The sequence below is a fragment of the Plectrocnemia conspersa genome, unplaced genomic scaffold (assembly GCF_051122295.1).
Source record: "Plectrocnemia conspersa isolate PC_06_02 unplaced genomic scaffold, ASM5112229v1 ptg000003l, whole genome shotgun sequence".
Classification (NCBI taxonomy): domain Eukaryota; kingdom Metazoa; phylum Arthropoda; class Insecta; order Trichoptera; family Polycentropodidae; genus Plectrocnemia; species Plectrocnemia conspersa.
In genome coordinates this window covers 18,357,450-18,382,938 of record NW_028277167.1, presented here as the reverse complement: position 1 = coordinate 18,382,938, position 25,489 = coordinate 18,357,450, and the positions used below count along the sequence as shown (strand labels likewise).

At 27.0% G+C, this 25,489-nt stretch overlaps 2 protein-coding genes across 2 annotated transcripts in view; one reads left to right on the top strand and one right to left on the bottom strand.

Moving 5' to 3' along the window:
- Window positions 1-473, bottom strand: part of LOC148236848 (serine/threonine-protein kinase NIM1) — a 54,809-nt gene extending 54,336 nt beyond the window's left edge. The window contains exon 1 of the mRNA XM_088181932.1: window positions 344-473. The gene's annotated coding sequence lies outside the window, so the exon portion shown is untranslated. The remainder of the gene's footprint in view (window positions 1-343) is intronic.
- A 2,496-nt stretch (window positions 474-2,969) lies between these two features.
- The window catches only part of Pgant2 (polypeptide N-acetylgalactosaminyltransferase 2), a 70,027-nt gene continuing 47,507 nt past the window's right edge, over window positions 2,970-25,489 (top strand). The window contains exon 1 of the mRNA XM_088183254.1: window positions 2,970-3,212. Within this exon, the coding sequence (XP_088039380.1) occupies window positions 3,120-3,212 (93 nt within the window). The 5' untranslated portion in view covers window positions 2,970-3,119. The remainder of the gene's footprint in view (window positions 3,213-25,489) is intronic.

The following is a 25,489-nucleotide window of genomic DNA, read 5'->3' as shown; positions in this document are numbered from 1 at the left end:
TCTAAAAAATATTATAAAATCTAATACGTATATTGTGAAATATTTATTATTTATATAAATATACCGAAAAATAATGACCTTGCTCGACACTTAATCCGTTATCAGTATTGTTGATGAAAATATACACTTCTGTTTACATAATACACAGCTAGTGAATGAAATGCATTATTTCATCATCGTTAAATATATAGTGTATCGTAAATTTCACTATATTGTTACAAAAATGTTAAAATTGGATCTGAGAAAAATTCGACACAAAGCAGAAAAACATTTTCCGATATGGTGACAACGTTGCTCATATATATATTTTTTAAATACATTCACAGGTTAAAATTTAACTTACCGATGCTTATTTGTGTGATTGAAACTACTGTGGAAGTTTGTGTGGTGATTTATTGACGAAAATGCACAATGAAAACAAAACACGGAGAGCACAAGTTGCTCACAGCGCAAAAGCGTATCGTGTACTGATCGTCTGACAACCGCGCCGGGATTTTGTGTTTCTTTACTTTTGGCCGTAGCACTATTAAATATGACCAACAATTAATAATTGTAAAATGATTTTTGTACGATATAATCATAAAGTTTAATTATTCCATTTATGTTCTTTATAAATAATATTAGTGAAGTTATTATACATATTTTAATAAAAGCAGATTAAAATTTAAATCTAGTCCCCAAGAAATATTTATTTTTCAAAGAAGATTTTAAAAATATATATTGTGTGCAACACAGAAAAAATATTTTTTTAATCAGAAATATTTTTGTAAGTAAAACTTTTTTTTAACTTGTATTTTAAACTTTAAGAAGTAGTATAGAAATAAAAACTGTGTTTTTGCTTTTTATTTTTTGCTTAAATATTATATAAACTATTTTTAGCATTAATTAAAACTCAAATAATTACTTAATTAGCAAATTATATAACTACGTACCGGCTTATTTAAATATTATATAAAAATAAAATACATATATATTTATGCGAAGGATATTCAGAATACTAAGGTTAATGAATATGGAAGCATTTTTTACTTTTTGGCAGCGCTGCTAATTTTTAGTTTGGTCCAGTATGTGATGCGTTGCACTTGAAGTGTAGGTTTAACATGTTTATGTCAATCATATAAATACCAAGTTCATTCAAAGGTTTCTTGGTGCTTAAGAAAGAAGAAACTGCTACTAAAATGTATCACCAACTAAAGTGATGTTTATGACGAAGAACTTAATAAAAGACCATCCATTATCTCTGATGAACTCAATCAATAATATAATATTTTTATTAGCATTCAACGATCTCGTAACTATATAAGTTATCAAAACTGTTCATGAAATGGTTATCAAAATAGTTCGGTGTCGGCAAAAAATGGCTTTGAAAAAACATTGAGATCTATAGTAATTATGATGTAAACTAAATATTTTTTATTTTTGTGGTTTTGATACCGAGTTGTGTGACTATGTGTGCCAAAATGAGATGATATCAATGTAAATTTATGATAGATATTATTTTTAATAATTTAATAAATAAAATTCAACCCTATACACATAAAGCAAATAAGCAAGTTAATCTATAATAATAAGCTTTCAACCTAATATTCAAATGCGTTTCACTACAACGTCGTTTTAAATATATGTATTTATCAGGTAGATTTATCTATTGTAGAGGAACTCATGTCGCCATTTTTCAATCATGGACAGTTTCCGCGACCATGACTAAAGCTTCATGGACTTTTGGCCTAACGACAATTCATCCACGACGAAAGATCTAGCCGACCATTGATTCAAACAACATTAGGTTTTTAGGTTTTGTTAATCCTAATGGGTGTGACTTCGCAGCCAGTAAGACGCAAGTGGAAACTAGTTAGAGTTTTATTAGATTATATTACATATATTGCGGCTACTATGATGGGCGAGTATCGTTTTCTCCGAGCAGTGGTAGAGAAGCTGGCGCAGGGATGATGTCTGTGGAAGATCCTCAGGGGTCTTGTAGGTGCCTGCAGTGACAGTGTCTGGAGGCAGTTACTCTTGCTGCGATGATCGTGTTCGGGAGTCTCAGGTCGTATCTTCACATTTCTCGGTAGTATGAATTTGCTAGTCTCTTCAAATGTCTGCCGGAGTCTGACAGTGACTGCTTGTGACTGTCCTCTCCTCCTTGGAGGCAAGCCTTGAATACTAAGGGCTGCAAAGCTTGCTGACGAATTCAATTAAACTTATTTTTTTTTAAATCAAAACCTTTCTGTTTTTGTATTAGTATGTCTTTAACATAATACCGAAAATGCTCATTAAATAATTTTCCAAGATTTTGAGTTTCAAAAAATTTTAAAATTTAATCTTTCTTAGAAGCCTGAATTTTTAATCTCTATTATGTTTAGGATGCTTACACTTATGTTTGTACGTCAAGAATTTAAAAGTAGTTAACCTATGACAATACTCTTATTGTGAATATTTTACCGTGTGCTGAGGGAATCGAATAATATTTAACCTTTTAGCTGCCCAGACTTTTTTCGACATTGACCTAAAATTAAAATATTATACATATAAAATTGTATAGGGACATCTATAAAAAAATATTATTGAGAATATAATTGATGATTATTAACAAATAGTATTAAAGAAAATAATTTTAGAAACCTTCCACAGATGTCAGTAAAATATATTTTACATATTTTTAAATTATTTATAAAAAATGTTTAAATAAATTGAATGATTATTAATATTATTAAAATAATAAATTCACGGAAAAATCTCAAATACAATTAGCGCCAACATATATTATTAATATTAATAATGTTAATATAAAAAAAATACCATCTATATACAGTATATATAAAAAACAAATTGAGTTATTACTCTCTCGCCTTTTTCGCCTTTGACATTTTGCCTCGACCGAGTTGGAAAATCTTTCACCATGGCCGTCACTTCTACTCTTTGGACCAGATTCGTCCAAGCACATGTTATGAGAAAATGGAACCGCTAATGTCAGTGTGCGGCTGCACGCCGCCCGGGCAGGTTGTTCGCGGTTTTGCCGCCGCTAGATGTTTTTGCTTTATCGATCGTTTTTTATAGTTCAACCCTTATACATACACAACATTTGTAAATAAAATACACCATACAAAATTGTGTCCAACATGAGACGGAACGTTAAATATTTACTAGTGCTCGGCACGCTCTGGATTTTCGTGATCCTGTTCCTCACGCAGATACCTTCGTCGGCCAACAAGGTTTGTTTTTAAATTAAGCAACCCTTAACCTGAAAATTCAGCACCCTTCTGCTTTAACGTCGATCAAATGCTACACATATAATCAACGAAAACGCGATAAGTGTAACGCCCCCACAAATGCACGTGCTCCGAGTTAATATTTATATACAATATGGTTTAGTTATCACGTAACATAAATCTCGGTTTATTATTATATGCCTACGGTTTCTTTATACATGTGAGACGTGGAGACAATCGCGAAACGTTGCAGAACAGCATCCAGGAGATCGATAAAAACCAATTCCACCCTCGGCCTATTTGTGCGGTCCTCCCCCTTTTATGTTAGTACAAATGGCTAAATGTTGCACTGTAACTTTTCGCGAAGATGTAAGAGGGTTTCTACCGTTGACACATAAATTATATTGGTGCGTTATGTAGTAGTTCCGAGATAGGCAGAGGAAAAGCTTTTTGTGCTTACTTTTCCGTTATTTTTATGTAACGTCTTATGCTACATACATAAATGTATAATATGTATTCGCTAACATATTTAGTTCAGGAGCTTTGAAACTATACAGTATACGGAAATTTTAATAGCACTTCCTATTTTGTTTTTTTTTTAATTTTTCGGAAAATAAAAGAATATTTATTTTCAAAATATATATTTAATTGAATTAAAAACATCTTCTAATCATTTAATCTGCATGTCAATTTTTCTTTAAATACATATTTTCAAGCTAGAGTAAAACATGAAATAATCATAATTTAAAAATATTAATACCAAGTATATTTAATTTTTCCCCTAAAGGAAAGGATTTATTTATTTTTATTATTAAAATCAGAAATAATATAGCTCTTTATTTATTTAATCAAAAGTATTTTAAGCTTAATTTTGTGATATTTAAATAATTACAAATTTATTTGTATTTTCACCATTTATAGCTTTATTATAAGGATCGACATTAAAAAATCACTTAGATACATATGTTTTTTTAAATTTATATATTTATTTAATTTTATAAAAAATATGAAGTTGGTTTTAATACTATTGCTGAATATTTTTTACTAATAATAGCTATTTTTATGAAGGTAAAATTGACAAAACCTTAATTATTATTTCCATATTTTTTTGCTAAAACCAAATTTAATATAAATTAATTCTTTCACAGATTCATGAAATATACATTTTTCTTCTTGAATATTAAAATCTGATCAATGGATCTAAATTAAAAAAATAAATGTGTATACTGCTTTATATTTTAAAATGTAGAAAATTTGCAAAAATTTAATCAGTATAGTAGATGATATTATGTATATATAGATATTATCTACATTATATACAATTATTGATTTACTCAGTGTTAAACTAGTTTTTCTCAGACTACAAAACACAAAAAAAATGGAACATGTTTTAAATTAAATGTATTTTTTAAATCTACATAAGAAAGTTACAGTCATCGACCGATTATAACACTAATCTGAATATTAATATCCATTACTTGTCTTATCATTATCATGTACGTAAAAAACTAGTACTTCCACTTTTTTTATTGAAATCTTTATTTGATTTAACGTGTGATACGCTCGATTAAATGTGCAAGACAATATTAAATATGCGTCTTTAAATCTAGACTGAAACATAAATTTTTTATTGTAATTCGTTTTCACTTGACTTTTGCAAAATTATACTATGAAATTACAGCAATTGAAAACGTAGAAAGTATGCTAAATTTAAATTTTATACAGATTGATTTTTGCCAAGAAATTATTCGTAAACAATACCAAATAATTTAAGCTTTAAGTACGATAAAGCATTATACTTTTATGTTCTTTTACTATTTTAGATTATTTAATTATTTTAATCATGAACTATACTATCGTGCAACGAACTTAAAAATACATATAGCTTCATCAACGTTACTATCTATCTCTGACATTAGATAGTTATTATATTGATTAATTGCTACCGTAAATTATCACAGCATGCAATCGTTACTTTGCATCTAATATATAGAACGCACGTTTATATTTTTTAATAACCATGCAAGTCGAGACGAAATGGCAGTAGTATCTTACCGTTTATCGATCACTTTTACTTTCACTACAACTACTATTCTGGTTTGCGGCCGATTCGCGTTTAATTACTGGGTACCAGTAGCAATCGAAGCTTCCTCACTTTATTGTTCTGTATTGTGGCGAAACGAAATAATTACATATGGTCTATACGCTATGTGTATAGTTACGATTTGAGCCCAAGAACGATTAAGTAAGGTATGGTACATTTGCAGTTAGAGAGAGGCGTCTCTCGCTTCCTGTTTTATTCTTGGCTTAAAGCGGATCGATGGACTTTAGGATGGGATGGGACTTATAGAATATGTATACATACGCTAACTATATTTATTACATTAAGTAACGTATGTGTTCGTAGGTATGCTCGTACATAAAAAGTTTTAGCAAAATTTAACAGATAATCTCTGGGGGAAACTCCAAAGCTCATACATCATTGTCTAAACGTATATATTTTGCTTCAAGGGTGAAATAATGAAAATCTGCTTCTATTGTTTATTTTATGGTATAGTACCTTATTAATAAACGTTTTTCGACTATATATTTTTAAATGCTGCCTCGTTTGAGATAATAGTACTCTAGTTAACGACGTGTGAAATGGTAAGAAAATGCACAATTGCATTATACGTGTCCCCACTCTCACCAGCGACCTATAGATGTCTTTAGAAATAATCACTTGAATTTAGATCGCTGCGTTTCTAGTTTTCTTATAATAAGCTGTACTTTTTCTTGTTAAATTATAAATCACTCATAGTATGCACACGTAAAGAAAAAGGGCGATGCGTGTTATCTCAATATATAAAATTCAATTTGTGTCACAAGTAAAATCAAACCATAATAGTTAGTCAAAGACTTAACAATTTGTGAGCGAGACTTACAATTATAGATATAAATTATATGCGGATGCAAAAATAAATTAAATAAATAATTTTAGGTATTCATAAAATTGCAAGTGTTTAATAATTATCTAGTTAGTATGATATAAAAATACACAAACAAAATTAGTAAATGATTTTAGATTTCATAACGAAATATAATTAAAAATAGATAATGATCAAACGATTGGTGTGAATTAAAAGAGAAATCAAACAATGACAAATTTGGTAATACTAATAAAATATTTTCAGAATAACTGTCGAGAATTTAAAAAAAAATATATAATGCATATAATGCAAAGAGAACAAAGTTCAATAGAATAATGATATGATAAATTATTAAATATGTTCATATTTCGAACAAGATAAAGATTTTTTAGATAATTAAATATTCTGTAAATTATTGAAAAAACGAATTTTAAATGTGTCGACAGGCAAATATGGCGTAACTCTGTGGAAACCCCCAATCATTTTTACAATCTACAGATTCTCACGTGAAGCAGTTTTGTTTTATCTGATTAGCAATATACTTCCTAAATTAAGGTAGTTGAGAAATTCGTAAACAAATATTTCCGATCTATATTAAAAGCTTTTAAAGCTTTCAAACATCTAGCACGGACATAGCATTTCTTATGTAGTGGTTTAAAAAAATGTTGCGGTAGTAAAACTTTTTAAAATACTCATATAAATTTATATTCTAACTAAAATTTTTAATTTTGTAATTTTCCTAGGAATTTTTCTAAATATAATTTTCGATACAAAACTATATAAAAATATTTTTTTTCCTTATAAACAAAAACAGTATTAAAATTTCGCACATTTTAGTAAAAGTTATCATTAATTAACATATCTCATTGCTCCTTACTTTTATTTATTATGATATTGTAAGCCAGATTTATAATCTAATATCTATTATATTTCAATTGAATACTTTTGAACCTAACTGTGTTATTAATAAATCTATCGTGCGTCGAACGCAACAGGTTTTTATAATCAACACTCTATTAATATTCATTAAAGGTTATATAAATACATTAATTAATATGTAGCTTAACATGAGATTAAATCTAAATGCAAAGAAAATATAAAAATAATACTGTACCACGAGGAAAGATGAAAAAGAGCTTCGTTCACCTTTCACACATAATACGACTTGTATAAGTTTTTAACTCAATTTCGCAATTCTCGCATCGCTGAAAAGCCCATTTCCCTCAACGTTTGAAAAGCGCTTTTTGAGTTTGAAAAATTACTTTATATATGTATGTATACAACTAATGGTTTTTTAGAGTCAAAGCCCTAATCTAGACTGCTCTGCCTTTTTTTAATGCAAATAAACAACACAATTAAAATGAAAGATTGTATAACATGGATTACTTTTTATGCTTTGTCAGACTAGATTGGAAGTTACAGATTGGTATCACGTTTAAAATGAGTTTCCAACTCTACGAACCAGTCAAGCATTATCATGATATTATTAATTTGTATAATTTATACTTTTAATTCATAATTAAAAGGCGTTCTTTAAGGGTAAAATAAAAATATTTTAGCAATGTTATTTTGTACTACTTTTATTTTATTCCTTTACAATCTACCACATTTCATTGTACAGTATTTGCGAAACGAATTTCTCAACAGCATAATAAAGCTAGAAACCTTGTGGGCTATTTTATTATATTGTAATACATATGGATTCAGGGAATTCTGGTGCAACTGGATACCTAATAGCTGTTTTTTTGTGCAAAACCTTTTCAATTTATTAAAATAAATTATGCAATGGCATCATCAATGATTTCATCAACTTTCATATTTATTAGCGTAACTATTGTTCTTACTTTTAATGCTATGTGTTGTATGTTGTATATACTTTAACAGCATATTTAAAATTTGTTTCGAAAAACAATGAAACTTCATTAGAAATATCAAAGTAAGATAATAAACATGTTTTTTTAAAGCCCGGTACTTAAACTAAAATGTATTGTTGTAAATGAAATAATTATTTTAGTTAAAATTGTAGTAGTGCGTTCTAAAAAAATCATATACTTAAGAGTGTTTCAACACGTAAATTTTCACACGACTACTTATAACGGATGCTGTGTATATTTTTCCTCTTTGCTCAACTTTTTGAACTTTAACTATGATTTCGTCCGTATCGGAGATTGTTATTGGTTCGTGATCCAGATCCGAGTTGCGACACAAAACTACTGTAACTAAATTTGGCCATACCTTCTATTGTTGCGCCAAATCGCCTATCGAATTTTTAGGTGAGCAGGAAGTCAAAACGTGAGTTAATTATTAAAAAGGAATTATTTCAGCGCTTTCCGACTGATATTATATTGTGATATGGACGGAGGTATGGCGAGTACTTTATAATGATGTAGCCCCTTCCGTTCATGGATCGATTTTGTAACGTTTAAAAATTTATATGATAGCAAACAATACAGCAAACTCAATTTTAAAAGACACCATAAAGAAATCTTACGTATTATATAATAATATTGTCTGTTGCAGACACGAATGCGCATTGCAGATATCCGATTTTTACGAACGTATTGTAATTCAATTTTATCGATTGTTAAGCAATCGTTTATTACCATATTAAATAGTCACACTTGCTACTTAAAAAAACAATGGTGTATTTGTAATGCATATATTACACTTTGGCTGTAAAAAATACCGTTTTGTAAGAATATTTTTATGATATACCAAATAGCGTTGATTGTGGCAAATAACATATTTCCTGAAATTATGGGTTGATAATAAAAATATAAACACCCTGAATCATCTATATGCGCATTTTTTCTGGCCTACCTTTAAAGGTCACATGAAAAAATGGTAATACCAATATTTAATGAACGGTCGTTCTGCATGAGATCACGACTTTATATCTCAATGATTCAAGCACCTATATTGCGTAAATTCGATCGCGGAAATCAACATTTTGACAGATTTGAACAATTGATTTGTGTATTACAAACTAGGCTTCAAATATTAGGCTAAATTTGTATTGTATTACAATTTTATCTACAGTAAAACCTATATTTTATGATTCTAAAGTACAGTTTTTCTGTTTTATCTATGCTGAAATATATGCTGATTAACCAATCGAGATGACTTTAAAACGTTACTTAACAAATTATGTCTAACTTTGAGGATAATGAATTAACATTACTGCGTTGTAAAATTATGGACTGTACAGTCCAAATTTGCAAAAAAATATCATATGTAAAATTATACATTCACGTGCTACATTTGTAGCCTTATTATTATTATGTCCACCGTTAGATAACATAGCCTTAAAACATATGTTGTTAATAAGGATAAGCAAATTCGACATTTGAGAATTTTAGTACTAAAATCCTACTAAAGTTTTTTTATATATAATATAATTATTAAACTAGACAGCATGATCAAATTGTTTTCGAACAAGACACTAAAATTAGTCTTTTTATTTTGTATGGTGATTTTGACTTATAATATAAATTACCAAAATATATAAAATAGTGTTAAAATTTTTGTAATAAATTAAAAAAATAATTTGTAGCCAATTCGTAATTGTTTTATTATACATATTTTAATAAGGTCCTTGATTTCTTGATGTGCTTATTATTTTTTAATCTTTTATGTATGATACATATGTATATACATATTAAGTTTTATTATAATTGTGTTCATTAGATATTTACATATATTTAATCATTTTACATTTAAATAATAAAAAATAAGTAAGTTATTTATTTGCAATAATGTAAGTAGATAAAACATTATATGTATTTATGGCAAAGAAATGTATACAATGTAGCATAGAAATGTACATATATAAAGAAATTTTTATATTTTATAATATCTTTTTTTTTTTCTTCACGCATAAATAACCTGTAAGGTTAAAATGCTCTTATTATAAAAATATCAATAATGAAACACATACCCAGATTCGTATTTAATGCATGAAATTATCCACAAATAAAATGTTAAATGTTTAAGTATGATATCTATAATAAAAATATATAGAAAACGTTATCACATGATAATATATTTTATAGTAAATCTACATATTATATACTGATTATCAAGCATTTAAAAAAAATCTACTACAATTATTTTCGATCAGCTTATAAATATTTAGAATTATAATAAGAGTTTGTAAATTATATTATCAACATTATTTTTAATTGGTAATAAATATATAGACAATATTAATTAAATTTATACACTTTGTATATACTCTTCGTTTTAAAAAGGTAATACAATTTGAGTCAATACTCGATTAATATTACATTAGTATTGTAGGATATTAAATTTAATTTGTACGTATAAATATAAATCTTACACGCAATTACAACACATATGGTATTTAATTATTCCATGCTATTAAAATGTATCAAATTGATGATACATTAGTAGTTCGTGTAATTCATCAAAAACATTTTTTTACATATCCACGCACGTTCTATTTTTTCTCCACTCCAATAATTGCCTCAGTACTTTCATTAGTTTCATACAAACAACAATTTAGATGCGTACAAGAACAACACTGTGCTAAAACGACTAAAGAATACTTTCTTCCAACTGAAAGTGAAGAATAATCGATAGGCATTAATCACGAATGTTCTCATTCATATTCTTCTCTACGATTCGCTGTGTCGAATTGCTAATTGCCGTAATTGCTAATCTCACTCGGTATTATGGTTGTTTATTAAAACACGCATATTATTTACAACAAATAATGTAATTTGATTAGTAAAGGCCGTAAAAGCATTTCGATCAAAATTAAACTGGCGAGCGAAGCCATGGTACAGTTTTTATCGGATCGGGTTTAACTCCCAGGTTAATAATTTATATTCAATTAATCGCGGGTTATTATTATAATGGTACGATGATAAAATTACAGCAATTATTATTTTTAATCATTTCTCCACACGTGTCGAGCTTTTAATTTATTGAACGCGGCGGGGGTATCGATTGGTATTCATAATACGCTGCGAGAGCTTCCTTCCGTTCATAATTGTTATATTATAATTACATAAAAATATTTGTGATGGGTCATCTCAAATCAAAACTGGTCTTATCCACTTTCGAAGTGAAACTTGATTATTATTGTGTTATGTTTTAATTTGCCTCCTTGTGAATAGCAAAAAAATGCATATATTTAGCTAATTTAAATTAATATATTATTAGGTATTATTTATTTTATTAATCTATAAACATACTTATTTTTGGAATGAATTAATTAGCTCTAAATATTTAAATTTCAAATTAAATATCTTTTATGTTGGTAGTTTAATAATTGTTATGCTATTTTTTTATAGGAAAAAATCTAAAGAGCAACATTTTTTTGATACATCTTTGACTTAAGTGTGATGTATAAACTATGTATATAATTAATTGCGCAAATGAGCAATTATTTATATTAAGTAGTATTTATTTTCGAGAAAAATCGAGAGCCGAATCAAGAATTTATATTTTATATAGAATTTTCATCATTTAAATTTTTGTTAAAATTATTTTGTACAAATATTATGTTTTGAAAATGCTGCATAAATATGAGTTAGTCCGTGCCAGATGTTTAAAAAGATACATGCTTTCTCGAAAGTTTTAAAAATAGATCGAAATATTTGAATGGCAATTGTTTTCAATTTTCTCAACTGCTCTAATCAGCCTAATCTAAGAACTACATTGATAATCAAATAATAATAAATAACTCTGCGCAAGAATCAGCAGATTATAAAACTCTATGGAGACTTTTCACAGAGTTCCGTCATAAAATGTTTCAAAAATATTTTAAAAATATATAATTATATAATTTATGCCAATATAAATATAAAATAAATTATGATCTTGGGGGGGGGGTGGAGAAGAAAAAAGTTCGCATTAAAATCTCTATGTTGAAAGAATTGCATAATTTAATTTATTAATTTATATAATTATTTACAAATACATCTATAATCATTATTGAGTGGACCAAAAACGTTTTCGTCCGCGTCTTTTCACGGTCACTAACCTTTAATGCTTCACTAAAGCAATGATACTAAAATCTTAGTTGACATTATTATGGCAAATTTCACAAAGCATTTGACAGAGTGTGTTATGATATTATTATTCAAAAACTAAAATACCCAATTAGCTTACTCTCAAGTTACTTAAGGCCGCCATTAATATGTATTTTTTTGTTCAAGAGTATCGCATGGATACAAAATTTATTTATCTGCTTTTCTTTTTTGTCAATGACATAAATGCAACAATTGAGAATGTTTAAATCATTATGATTTAAAAGTGTATTTGCACAAATGCGGACTCGTTGTCTTTACAAAAAGTCCTTGAATCACTGTGGTGGTAAGCAACCACAACCGTCTACCTTTTAGCATTTTTAAGATTTTTTATGTGTTTTAACCAGGAATACTTCCGTCGAAGGCTTGGGAGTAGTTCGAACCATAGTCAAAATTGATCTGCCTCTGATCTTATGTGTAACTTTAACAATTAACTCGCGTCGAATATGGCTCGATTCTTTGGAATCGCAGTAAAAATTAAAACACCTTGTTGTCGGAAAAGATTCAAATGAAAACTTTTAGAGCTTTACAAGACAGAGTAGCTAAGCAGATTGAATCATAGGACAAACGTATTTTGTCATATTTGCTTAGTCAGTTAAATGTCATTCATACACTTTTAAGTATATACGTACAACCCAAGGCCTACTAAGTTATAGGCAGAATTTAGTTTTTTATATTAATTTTAAATTCACAAAATTTCGTGACACTTATTTAAACAACATGTTTAAATAAATATTTAGGTTTAAGTCTTATATTGTCCATGTATATTTTTATATATTATCATATTTTATTATTTTAATTTATGCAAAAATATGTAGCATAAATCTTTCTCGCATTCAACCTCTTTCAAAGGCACATTTGAGCGTTTCGTTTCAATTAAATAAATTCATAAACGTTACCAATTGAGTCTTTGACACTTTTATACACTCGAACGTTCATTCAATTTATATCGCCAGCCGTTAAGATCGTAATATACGTAAGTGTATGTGTGTATATAAAATCCGTTCACAGTTTAAACGTTTCGTAAAATATATTGCTTCTACTTTACTCAATTGAGGTTTAAAAATTACAGAAAAAAATCATATATCAAACACCACATAATACTGAACATTTCCCATTGAAGGAACAATGCGAAAAAATATTGGATGAAATAAAAAAAGTAACTTCAACGTGTGTTATATAACGCGTTTTATAACACTAAAAATATATATCTTCATTGTTCGTTTGGTTTTTCAGTTCGCAACGTTACGTTTCGCTGACAACAATCGCATTTCTAATTCTCACGCTTATGGGAAATCGTTTTTCTCGGGGACTTATCGCGTTTTGACATTCCATAAGTAGATATTAAATAAATCACTAATTGCTTACAGTCGTATGTGACTTTTCAACTCGACCTACCGTTGCGAAAACTTAACACTTTCGACTGCTGCATAAATCATCTTAACGAGTTTATCCTCGCTCGTATAACAAGTTTAAGGAGCAATCTTTGACTTTTTTATAATTGAAATTTATGATCGAAAAATGAAAGCTTTTTATGTATATTCTATATGGGGAGCTTAGATGTAAAAGCACTTTATCAATAAAATGCATTTTTGAGAAATTATTTTGCAGATTTATTTATATATATGTATTAAATATAAATTGTTTTGTGAATTATACACAACAATGAAACACTCTCATATAATATATGAGAGTATTTCTGATTTCCTTAAAATATTTTTGGAGAGAGACGCTATTGCATATTGCATGTAGAATATAAATTGTGAATTTCTCTGAATTAATAAATAATATTTAGGTGCTTTTTACAATGAGATTCGATTTTTAAGACTTTCTCCTAATTTATTTATTTAAATAGTATCTGAGAAGTATATAATATAAAAAAATAGGTTAATTCGGATTGTATGTAAAATTATACACTGATTTACAATCTATCAGTATCTATAAATTATACTTTAAAACTTTTTCCTTTGCTCTAAAATATTTTTTCTATATGCATTTTCATAGTATATTTATTAAAGCTTTCGGTTCTTAATTTAAATTTAAGAAAAATATAGTTTGTAGCTATAATAAATTTACAATCAACTTATAGCAAAAATGGAGGAAATACTAATTCTATAAATAATAATAACTATCATGTGTTTAATTCAAAATTAATTTGGAGATTATAGACCTTCAGGTCACATTTTTATTTGCTGTACATATGTATTTCATAACTTAACTGTCTTACATGCATATTTTTTAATATAATCAACTTGCATGTCAGTGAGTTGTTTTGCTTGCAAATGCATGTTTAGCTCTATAGTTTGTTATTTATGTCAAAAGAAACCTTTCATGTTGCATAAATTTATACACATTCATATATACATATGTATGTATTAGAAACATTAAAATTTAACATCCGATTTTGAGTATACAATCATTATCAACGTTTCTCAAAATTATTTAATTTCTACAATCTTAATTTGATTATTCGTCTCCATGTTTAGAAGCTGTTTGATATTGGAACATAAATGACATTATATGTAAAATAGGTAGCACATTGTATATATAATATTTATAAATTATAGTTAAATTTGAACCGAATTTATAACATAACTTTTCACGTCGTAGATAAACAAGACCCGGTTACCTATGTCTGAATTAAGGTTAAACACAGCTTACGGTGAATAAGTCAAACAGAAATGCTTGCTCGAATACTTAACACCATATTATGATTTATTTATAATATTGACATATTTATAAATTAATATTTTGCCGTCTGCATTTGATGGGGCTCTTCCTCTTGACGTTTCGTCAAAAATCTTTTGCAGCATCTTTAGAAGAATTTATATTACGCTTTTTCAACCGCAGATCACAATACTTGTATTAAAGTAATAAAGAAAGTTATTTCTCTATAGATTCTGAAAGAGATTTTTGACGAAACGTCAAGAGTTAAACTAAACAAAATTTTGTTTTAAACCTGCGTTAAAAAATATTTTAAATAATACTTTTTTTACTTTATAAATACATTTACGAGAGCAATAGAATTTTCGCTATAGAAAAATATCGGCTTTTACATTAGGATACTGAAGAATAAACCCTTTTTGTTACCCTTCGAGATTCGATAACTATCAAAAAGAATCGTTATAAAATGACAAATTGGAATGAAAGCTTACTTATCTGTAACGTTATCCTTTTAGAGTACCAATAAAGGTTCTCTATATAAAATATGAGTTATTCACAGAATAAATTTATTATAAATAAATTATTTATTGAGTTCTCTCTAGCTATTTTTCAGTATTATTATAAATTTCATCGTCAGATTGTTTATATGGACTCAAAACCACCGCGACCGCAATATTTCGATTGGATGCGATTTACACTATATATAAGGTACTTACTTTTTCATATATACATATATCATCGTACCGGATAAAATCACGTACGCGATTCAATGTCGAAATTTATAAGTAGCCATTAAATATCGAAGTTATAATTTTGCTTTTATGCGCTCTTTTCTTAGGTAACTGTCTGTTCATTCGTGTTCCTTTCGTCGCTTTAAGTCAATTTGTATTTATTAAGTCATAAATGCATAAGGTGAAGTTGCCTAATATGCAGAAATGATTTTAAAAGATGCAATTCGCAATATTGTAACAAAAATTATTTAATTAGGAACAACACTAGATGTATTTTTAACTAGGCATTAAAATATTTATATTATAAATATAATAAAATTTCTCTTTTACTGTCCATCTGTCTATCTTTTTCCTAATTTAATCCCATTAATACCACAGACCAGTTAGGTGATTAATTAAATTGTTGATAATTTTTAATTGCTCAATTTAGAAATTCTACAATTGATTAAGCATAGTATATATTATTATAACTATCTAGATTGAATTGTGCTGTGGATACTTATTGATAAGGAAACTTGAGTATTGTGTAGTATAATAAACTACTTCTAAAACTTCAATATAGGATTTTATATACCCTCCTGTATTGTATTGTAAATGCATGAAGAAAAACTAATATATTTTACATAATTATCTAAGTAGATAATAGATCTCACGATAAAAGTCTAAGAGATATTTTTATCTCAAATTAAATTAAATCAAATTGCTTAATAAAAAACAATTACCACTAAATAATGCAATGCATGTAGGGGAATCAGATTCGTAAGAAATATGTCTATTACCCATATTAAACACTGTATTAAAATATTTAAGATTATTTTAAGATCTCATAATCATAATATAAGTTATTTGCATACATAATGAATTATATTATTTATATATACATAGAGCATATTATTTCATTAAAATATAACGTTCATTCATTCCACATTCTGAATAATAAATTTAACCTGTAAACCTCAATATCTATTTCATTAAAACAATCTTACGATGGTATAAAATTTTGGCGTAACATACTTACATATTATTAATAATGCTAATCAATATACATTAAAGGAATAAATTATTGATATAGTAAAATTTTCGGTCAATCTATGGAATTTTTAAAGTATGTGGTTTATCGTATGGACTAAATTTACAATATTCTGGTCAGTGTTTTTGGCAATGTATGCAAATTAAATTCACTTTCAAAAGTCAACATTTAAGAATAAATTTACACATGGATGTATATTGATACTTGTGCACTTTCACCTGGGAAGTGTATAGAACACGATCTCGATTCTACGTTAGCGCCTTATGGGAATTTAAATTGATTGTAAATCATCTCACGGCTATAGAAATTCGTTTCAAGTGCCTTGTTTTATTGAACAGCCCTGTTGTCAAACTGGTGAGAGCTGAAGCAGGTTTTTTGCACTATTTTTTTTTATAAATAATACATTTATCTATAGCTTAAATGATTAGACTTCAATTTAAAATAATTTTATATAACATTGAATTGTGTTATTGAACCTGAACTACATATTCATTTGAATTATATTATATGAAGCATAATATATTATCCAACATGCTTAACATCCACGTGATCAAATTGTCATCTAAATATATGCAAATTAGAACATTCGTGAACCATGAAATCATTGCACACGATCCAATTCACATTTTCGAATTTGTTTTCGTATTGCGGTCAAACGTTCGTGTGTTATTATTATTATTTATAAATAATTATGCTTAAAATGCAGCGCTTGTTCATATCTAATGGTTGATAAATGACCATTTATCATAGTACATACATATGTGTTTTTTTCATACTTTAATTTAATCGTGTAAATGTTATAATTTTGTTTGGGCAAAACGCTTAATACGATCGTGACGCGTTTACATACGAATCTCATAGTTCTTCCTGCAAATTACTTTTGATTTCACTTTTTAATGCGTGTTTTTACTAAGTGATAGTGAATGAATGTTACCTTTCATTATTTAAGGAAAAAAAAACATAAAGAACGCACCGTATTAGCGATTTAATTTTTTTTCGTACTTATGTATTATCTTTATTTTATTTAGTTTCTTTACAATTCAGAAAAAAAACGAATTTTATTTTAGATTTATATATGACAGTTTTAAGTTAAGGTTTAAAAGGTTGTTTCTAAATAAAATTTGTACAACATATAACAATAATAATACATAATATGAGGTTATATAAATTTTCATAATAATACATAATATGAGGTAATATTTACAAAAAATGTTGGGAAAAATAAATATTTAAAGTACACAGTTTTTTGCATTTTACTCAGAAGTAGGTAAAAATATTGATTTTAGCCATCACATTTATTCTCATTTTTTACCTTATTTTTTTAGAGTTGTTTTATTTTTTAATAAAAAAAATTTAATTTCCTTACTTTTATTCCCTAGTTTATATTTATATATATATATATATATATATATATATATATATTACTTATCCGAAAATAAAATTAATTGACAAAATTGCATAAATTTGAAGTTAATGTAGAACATTTCAAGACTCTTAACTAATATCTAGAAATGTTTATTATTATTTTATTAATTTATTAATTAATTTATTAATTTATGTCTCATAACAATGAAATGTTATGAGACATTTTATATAGTAAATAAGTCAAAGCTCAGCGTTTGGCTTCTGCATATTTTGACACAAAAGAGTTTTTAATAGTGGATTGTGTATAATAATGTTATATGAAAACCTCCAGTAAACCTGTGAAACATTTCCCTTTTAAGCCATAAATAATTGCACCAAGAAAAGTTATATTGTGTGTATAGAGAAATATTAGGTTATTATAATTATGGACTTTTGAAATCGAACGAAACAATAAATGCGATAGGTACTGTGGCACTGATTAAAAAACGTCTGCATTTAGTATAAAGAAAGATTTTTTTACCTCGAAAATGTCAGATTATTTTACAGAACATCTTTTATACTCTCTGGACTTTAGCACATAACGACTAACATTTATTCTAATCCCTAAAAAAGTATCTTAATGGTATATTTTTAATTCTATGCGGGAAGTCAAAAAACTCCATGAGTTTTTTACCCAAATACTTCGTAGAAATGAAGAAGGTTGTATATAATAAATGCAAGTTTTTTTTTTCTTTATTAACACACGACATTTTTTAAATAAATAACCTTTGAACTCATTAAGCTGGAGATTTCGTATAAGACTTATTTATATACAATTTACTATATACAATATCTCTAGCTTATTTAATTTATAAAAAAAAATAGTTTGATATGTTTTCTTTGTAGTGGTAGATAATAAGACAAGAGCTTTGCTTTTATTTGAAACCATCAGTTAAATTAATTAAAAACGTAGTATACGTCTAATAATATATTCGTATATGGTTAACTAAAGGGTTAAAATGATTCATGCGAAACAAAATTGTAGTTTGCAAAGTATTACTTAGAAACCAACGCACCAGCTCGTGCAGCTATAAGTATGGCACTTTCTCTCAGAAGGGTTCCATCTTCAGATCTTCACGGTTGCCATATAACTATGGTGATGAAGGAGGCGTCATACGGCGCCGTCGGGCGTCATGATTGAGGTGCCCACTCTTGATTGATATGTAAAAACCGTCACGACCATTCGGACATGTTTTCATGTGTACCGAAAATTCTGCTCCCAGATACCCAGTACTTTCTAAAACGTTAATCGGTATATTCAAATCAGGTGAAATGCTGCACGTCCTAATGAGGTGTTGTATGTACTTACGTAACAATTTCCTGGCACGTGTCACGGTCCTAAATCATCTTTTCAAAATAAAGTTATCACATATTTTCGTGCGCCGGCATTATGCTATGTGTGACACTTAAAACATAATACTTACGTATGTACATGCATACCTATGTCCACTTAAACCGTAATTGTTATTCAACTCGAGCTGGTGAAATTCTAGATTTCTAATTATGTTTTTTAATTCTCTTGAGATGAATCATGACATTTATGACAAGTTGTCTGAGAAAACCAGATCTACTGAAAAAATGTATTGGAAAGACGTTTGGTAATATTTTTTTGTAATCTGATATTCACAATGATTGATAGTGTGTTGTGTAGAGCTAATATCATAATTTAATACAAAAACAAATATTATAATTCACAGGTAACCCATAAAAAAAGTAGTTTGTGGCTGAAAATTTTCGGCAGCAAAAGAAAAATGCTGTTGTGAAATTAAAGCAGTAAGGCGAGTCGTTCGCAATAAAAAAGGATCATTCTTAGTCACTGATCAGTTTTGGAATTATAGGAAAAATCTTTTAGATAGGCGTTAAGCATTTGATGAACCTTCTTACTATTTTTGCTCATTTAGTAGCACTACCGATTCCGCTAGTGCGAGCGTAACGTGAGAGAAATGTTTTATTTCTCATCCGGTGAAGTGTGAGGCTCATCAAGTCGTTATTTTATGCAAAAGGATAAATTGCTGCTTAGATTTAATGCCATATTGTTTCTGTTAATGGCAATACCTTTCTGAATATATCAAAATGTGACAAAATTATGTGGTAGTACTTTGCAAAAAATGACACTTGAATCATAAAATGTATTGAATTAAAATAAAATAAAATAAAGGGGTGTTCTAAAGATATTAAAAGCTTATTCAAACATAATTTCTTTATTCCGAAAACTAAATATAGAAAAGTAGTGTGACAGGCAATTTGTTGTTACTGATCAATTCACTTGAAATTTAAGATTTATTTTTATAGGCGTTTATTAGTCAACAAATCTTATTGTGAATATTAAGAAAAATCCAAAACTGATATTAATAAAACAGTTATTCAAAGAGTTAATCATAAACTGTGCGCGTTGGGTGCCGAAAAAGAGTAAGAGACTTATACACAACTTAAATAAAACATTTTTAAAATATCTAAGTTTAATAAAAAACGAGAATCGTGATTTAAGATTAAATAAATATGGTTTTACTTTTATTTTTAATTTATTTATGGAATGTGCTAATATTATAATATTCTAATTTGTACCGAAAGCACTCAAAATATTGTATCATTAATTATAGATTATATTATCTTACTCTTATAGATTATATTATCTTACAATATTTTAGAATTAAATATTGTAAGATAAAGATTTTTTTTTTGTAATTTGTGCAATTTTACCTATTGTATTGTAGAAAGAAAGTTTAATATTATATAAGATTTAATTCATATTTTCTAAACAGCTGATTTACCCGTTCTTTAATTAATCTTACGTTTATATTTTTCCTCAAATTAGATTAAAGTTTTTAGTTATTTGTATATTGATTGATTTATTGTAAATATAAAGTTGCAATATAACACGCGTTACTTCTATCTTGCATCTGTGAAGGTCGATTTAAAATTAAAATTTATTTTAAGTATTAGTCACTGACTTCTCTCGTGCTTTATTTATATATAAGATATTACATAACATCTTATTATTTTATGAATGAATATAGTGCTTCGGTTATTTTTAGTCTATCTTATACAGTTGTATAGGATAGAGCAAAAATAAATATATTTTTTTATTTTAACCACGAATTGACGGCATTCAATGATAAATGACTTTTGTACCTAAGCAATGAATCAAAAAATATTTTAATGTTGTATATTCACAATGTTGTTATAAATATTATTTTGTATTAGTGCAAAATTAAGTATTTAATAATTAGTAAATATAGTTAGAAATTATGAACGTAACATAAACTGTTTTAGCTGTGTTCCTTAATGGAAGGTTAGAGAAAGACAAATAATCATTGAATCGTACAAGATTAATTTTTCAATATTTTTGCAACTATTATTATAAAATCAATAATACAATATTTTAATTTAAGCCTAAATAAAACTAAGAGAATATATGTTGTAATAATTTTCTATTTGTTGCAGTATTAATAAAATGGGTTAGAATTTTCTCATCTATTTTTGATATAAAAAAATTATAAAATTATTATCATTTATTTATAAGTTAGACTCTAAGTAAAAATCGTGGATTTAAAATTACCCCAATAATATTTTTTCAAGAATTAAATGATATATGAATATAGGTTATGGTTTAGCACTAGTATATATTGCAAATATATTGTAACATTTTTAATTAAAAAATATAAAATATTAAAATTGGAACAGTAATCAATATTCTAATTATTTATAGTTGTTTCGTGAATCGCCGCGCTTCGTAACCAAAGCTAATTTATATTTTTTTTATTTTCGTTACACATGATAAATTAATGTATGTGAAAAAGGTTTTATACAGATGTATTTTTATTGTTATGGTTTATAATTGAATTTTAATAATACATTATTTTATACCGTAAAAACGGTACGGAATTCTATTTCTCTGCCCAATTTCAGAACTTCTAATCTGCTTCCGGTACGACCGTGAATGATGATGAAGAATACGATGTCAAATTACTATACACGCATCAGTGGATTTCTTTCTAATTGCATGTCAAGTACAAATTTGATATACACGAGTACATTTGTAATGTTTACTTTCGACGTTAACACATGCGTGTCATGTTTGCTATATATGTAAAATAATAAGAATATATGTAGATATATTGTATCTATTATTTGTATAGTCATGAGTATTTCTAGAATACATTGGGGTAGAAAAAAAGTATTTATCATTGAAATGATATTTCTATGGTTAAAATATAGAGTGTTGATTCGAGCCCTTAAACATTTAAGTTTTCTTAAGAATCATATTATTGCACTACACTTATGGTAATTTTTAATACTGTAAAGATGTTTTAGAGACGCCTTTTATACACTAAATAATTGTAGTTGCCATGAATAAATGTGTCTGTAAAATAATATATTTGATTTAAAAAGATCAAAAAATACAGCCATCAAAAACGTTTGCGAATTAGTTGGTCCTTCATATCCGCAAATGTCAAATATGGTTTAAGATATTTCATACAGAAAAATACGATATTAAGAATAGTTCTTGATTTGCGAAACTAGCAAAGATAGACAATGTGTCTTGGCTGCAGAAATATAATCAAATTCTACTCAAACTTTTTATCAGTTTGCAAAGAAATAAAATCAGTTCGATTCTACAGTACATAGACACATAAGATTAGAGTATTTTTTCTGTACATTAAAGTTCTGAGCTTGTAACAGGAAAATACAAAATTATCCTCAAATTTTTTTTCCTAATTATGATTTAATCATGAATTTCTCTAATTTTACTTATATTACATGTTAAAGTAAGATTTTTAGATCGAATTTGTAATAATATGTTATTATATTAATTCCTTATAATTGATTTAAAATAATTTTTGGAAAAATATATTAAATTATTAATAGTACAATAAATTCATAAAATACAACTTACTTTCATATATGGTATTTGGCAAATAAATTATACAAAAATAGATTAAAAATAAAGTTTAACGAGAGTCGGATATTCACTGATAAAATCACATTATAAACACAAATTTGTTATATAAATGTTTTAATTCGTGTATATCAAATTAATATTTATTTTGGTATTAAAATGTTATTATTTAGATTGCAGAAAGCTTGTTTAAATCAATTGACTTTTAAACTATTGTTTTTCATGCGAAGAATTATTTTATGTGCAATTTATTTTTATTTTTATACGTAGGTATATATATATTTTTAGGACAGGTAGAGATTTATATGAAGTACTAATCTTTTATTGATGCTGTTTCTTTTGCTTTTGAGCTAACTGATATTATTTTGCAATTATAAAATCCAATACTCAACAATTAAATTATGAAAATCGCATGCTCTGCTCTTCAAATACTTTTTAAGGCTTTTCAGATTCAGATTCGCCAATGGCAGGAAATATTTCAGTCGTGCTTAATAGTTAGATAGTAAAAAATAATAAAACACTAGTATTCTCTACTGAAACTCTACTGCGTTTTAAAAAATGTCATTAACAAGTAAATGCCTCATCTTTTCGAGTTTTTCCTTAATAGCATCTCGCTGTTTATGTAATTTAGCTTCGCATTTACAGCGGTAATTCTCTCTTTAAAATATGTCGGGTCTGATTCTTGTGTATTATTTTCTATATACATATTTGCACGTATTTAGCATTATATCATATTGAATGCAGTATACATGAAATGTAATTTATTATGCAAGCAATATGATGTCGTGACTTGAATTCATGTTTTATAATAATATTATATGTTTTTTTATAACCTAAATGTGTTTTTTTTCATCAACTAACTCCTTTCATTTAAAATTTTAATTATATCATAATATATATTATAATGCATTTTTACAACGTTCTACGTTTATATGAATATATTTACAATAGATATTAATAATATTATGTTTATATGGATTTTTTTTAAATATTTATATCTAACGGATCATTAAGTCACTGATGCGTTTTTTACAAATTGACTCGTTCATAATCATATTTTGATTTATAGCTTGCATAATAATTTAATTATCATTACGTGTCGGTGCATTCTCAGAGAGTTTTCTCCACTCATACGAATTAATTCACGATTCGTCGTGAATTTCCTCTATAAGCGAGTGAAAACGACTTGGAACCCGGTTAAGTGACCTCGTAAATTCGCGAATGACCTTGCTGCATGTCCACTTAACCGGCCATCTGCCGAAACTGTGATTGTAAATCACTTTCTTTTTTTGCTTCGATTATGTATGTATGTACATACACACGTCACTGTAGTGTCTTACCTCTTGTGCCAGATCCCATTGTAAATTTGCGACCTTAACAGCTTGAGCGCCGCGCGGTTAAAGTGGTTATTTGTACCACAAGGCCGCGTGATTTTGTTAAATTGTTTATTTTTTATGAAAACAGAGTAAATTGGTTATGTTATTAGAAAATAAAAAACTTTGTTTAGTGGCATTCATTATAAAAAATAATAATTATAACTTAATATATCTTTGTAGAAAAACAGAATTTTGAATGAATTTACTTTTCTTTATATTTTTTAGAAAATGCTTAAAATTACTTTATCTAGATATGTAACAGTCAATCGTTGACCATTACATTTGAAAAAAAAACAGTTTAACACTTTGGTTGCCGAAATCCAATAAGTCACCATTGAATATACTTAATGGTGACTTATCGGCTATTGAATATTTACTGCTACGAATAATATTTATTGTGCATTTAGACAGCAATTTTAAAATGTTTGGAAATTGAAGATAACTGAAAATAAATTGTTTTACAATAGTTTAACATATTATTTATACGTAATCTACATTGTTGAATTTCTAATGCTTTAAATAACATCTTAACAACACACGTTCACAAAAAAAGAGACAATTTATATAATACATATATGTATATGTGAAATACTTTAATCATCATATTGTTTTCAATAGATTTGCAGATATAGATTAAATATAGAATTGTTGCCACAAAGATAAGATTTCTGGAATCTACATGATATTTTTAATTATTTCTTTAAAAATATCGTTTTCTTTATAAATTTACCACTTTTTTTTTTAATTTAGGTAAATTTTTTTGGCTCTTTTGCTTTAAAAAAATACTCTTACCTTTAAGATTTTTATTATTTAACTGTAATTATGTGTTTTAGATTATAATTATAATTTTAAAAATAAAAACAATAGTACTATTTTAATACACTAAACTTCTGTAGCAATGATTTGTTTTTACTGCTACAAATAACACAGCTTTCACTACATAATTTTACTGGAATTTCACTAAATAAAAAAATTCAAAATCATGCACTGATTTAAAATATTTTTACCATTATATTATTAAATGATAAAAAATCCGTATATATAGTTAAAAAACACTATCATAAAAACTGTAACTGTTATATTAAAAATTATTTGCAATCAGAGCATAATTTTACATATAAAAAAATTGAATCAAGCTAAGATTGAACAACCACGTTATTGAATCTTAGACTTATATTTATAAATTGTAACTATATTCTCAATGCTATCA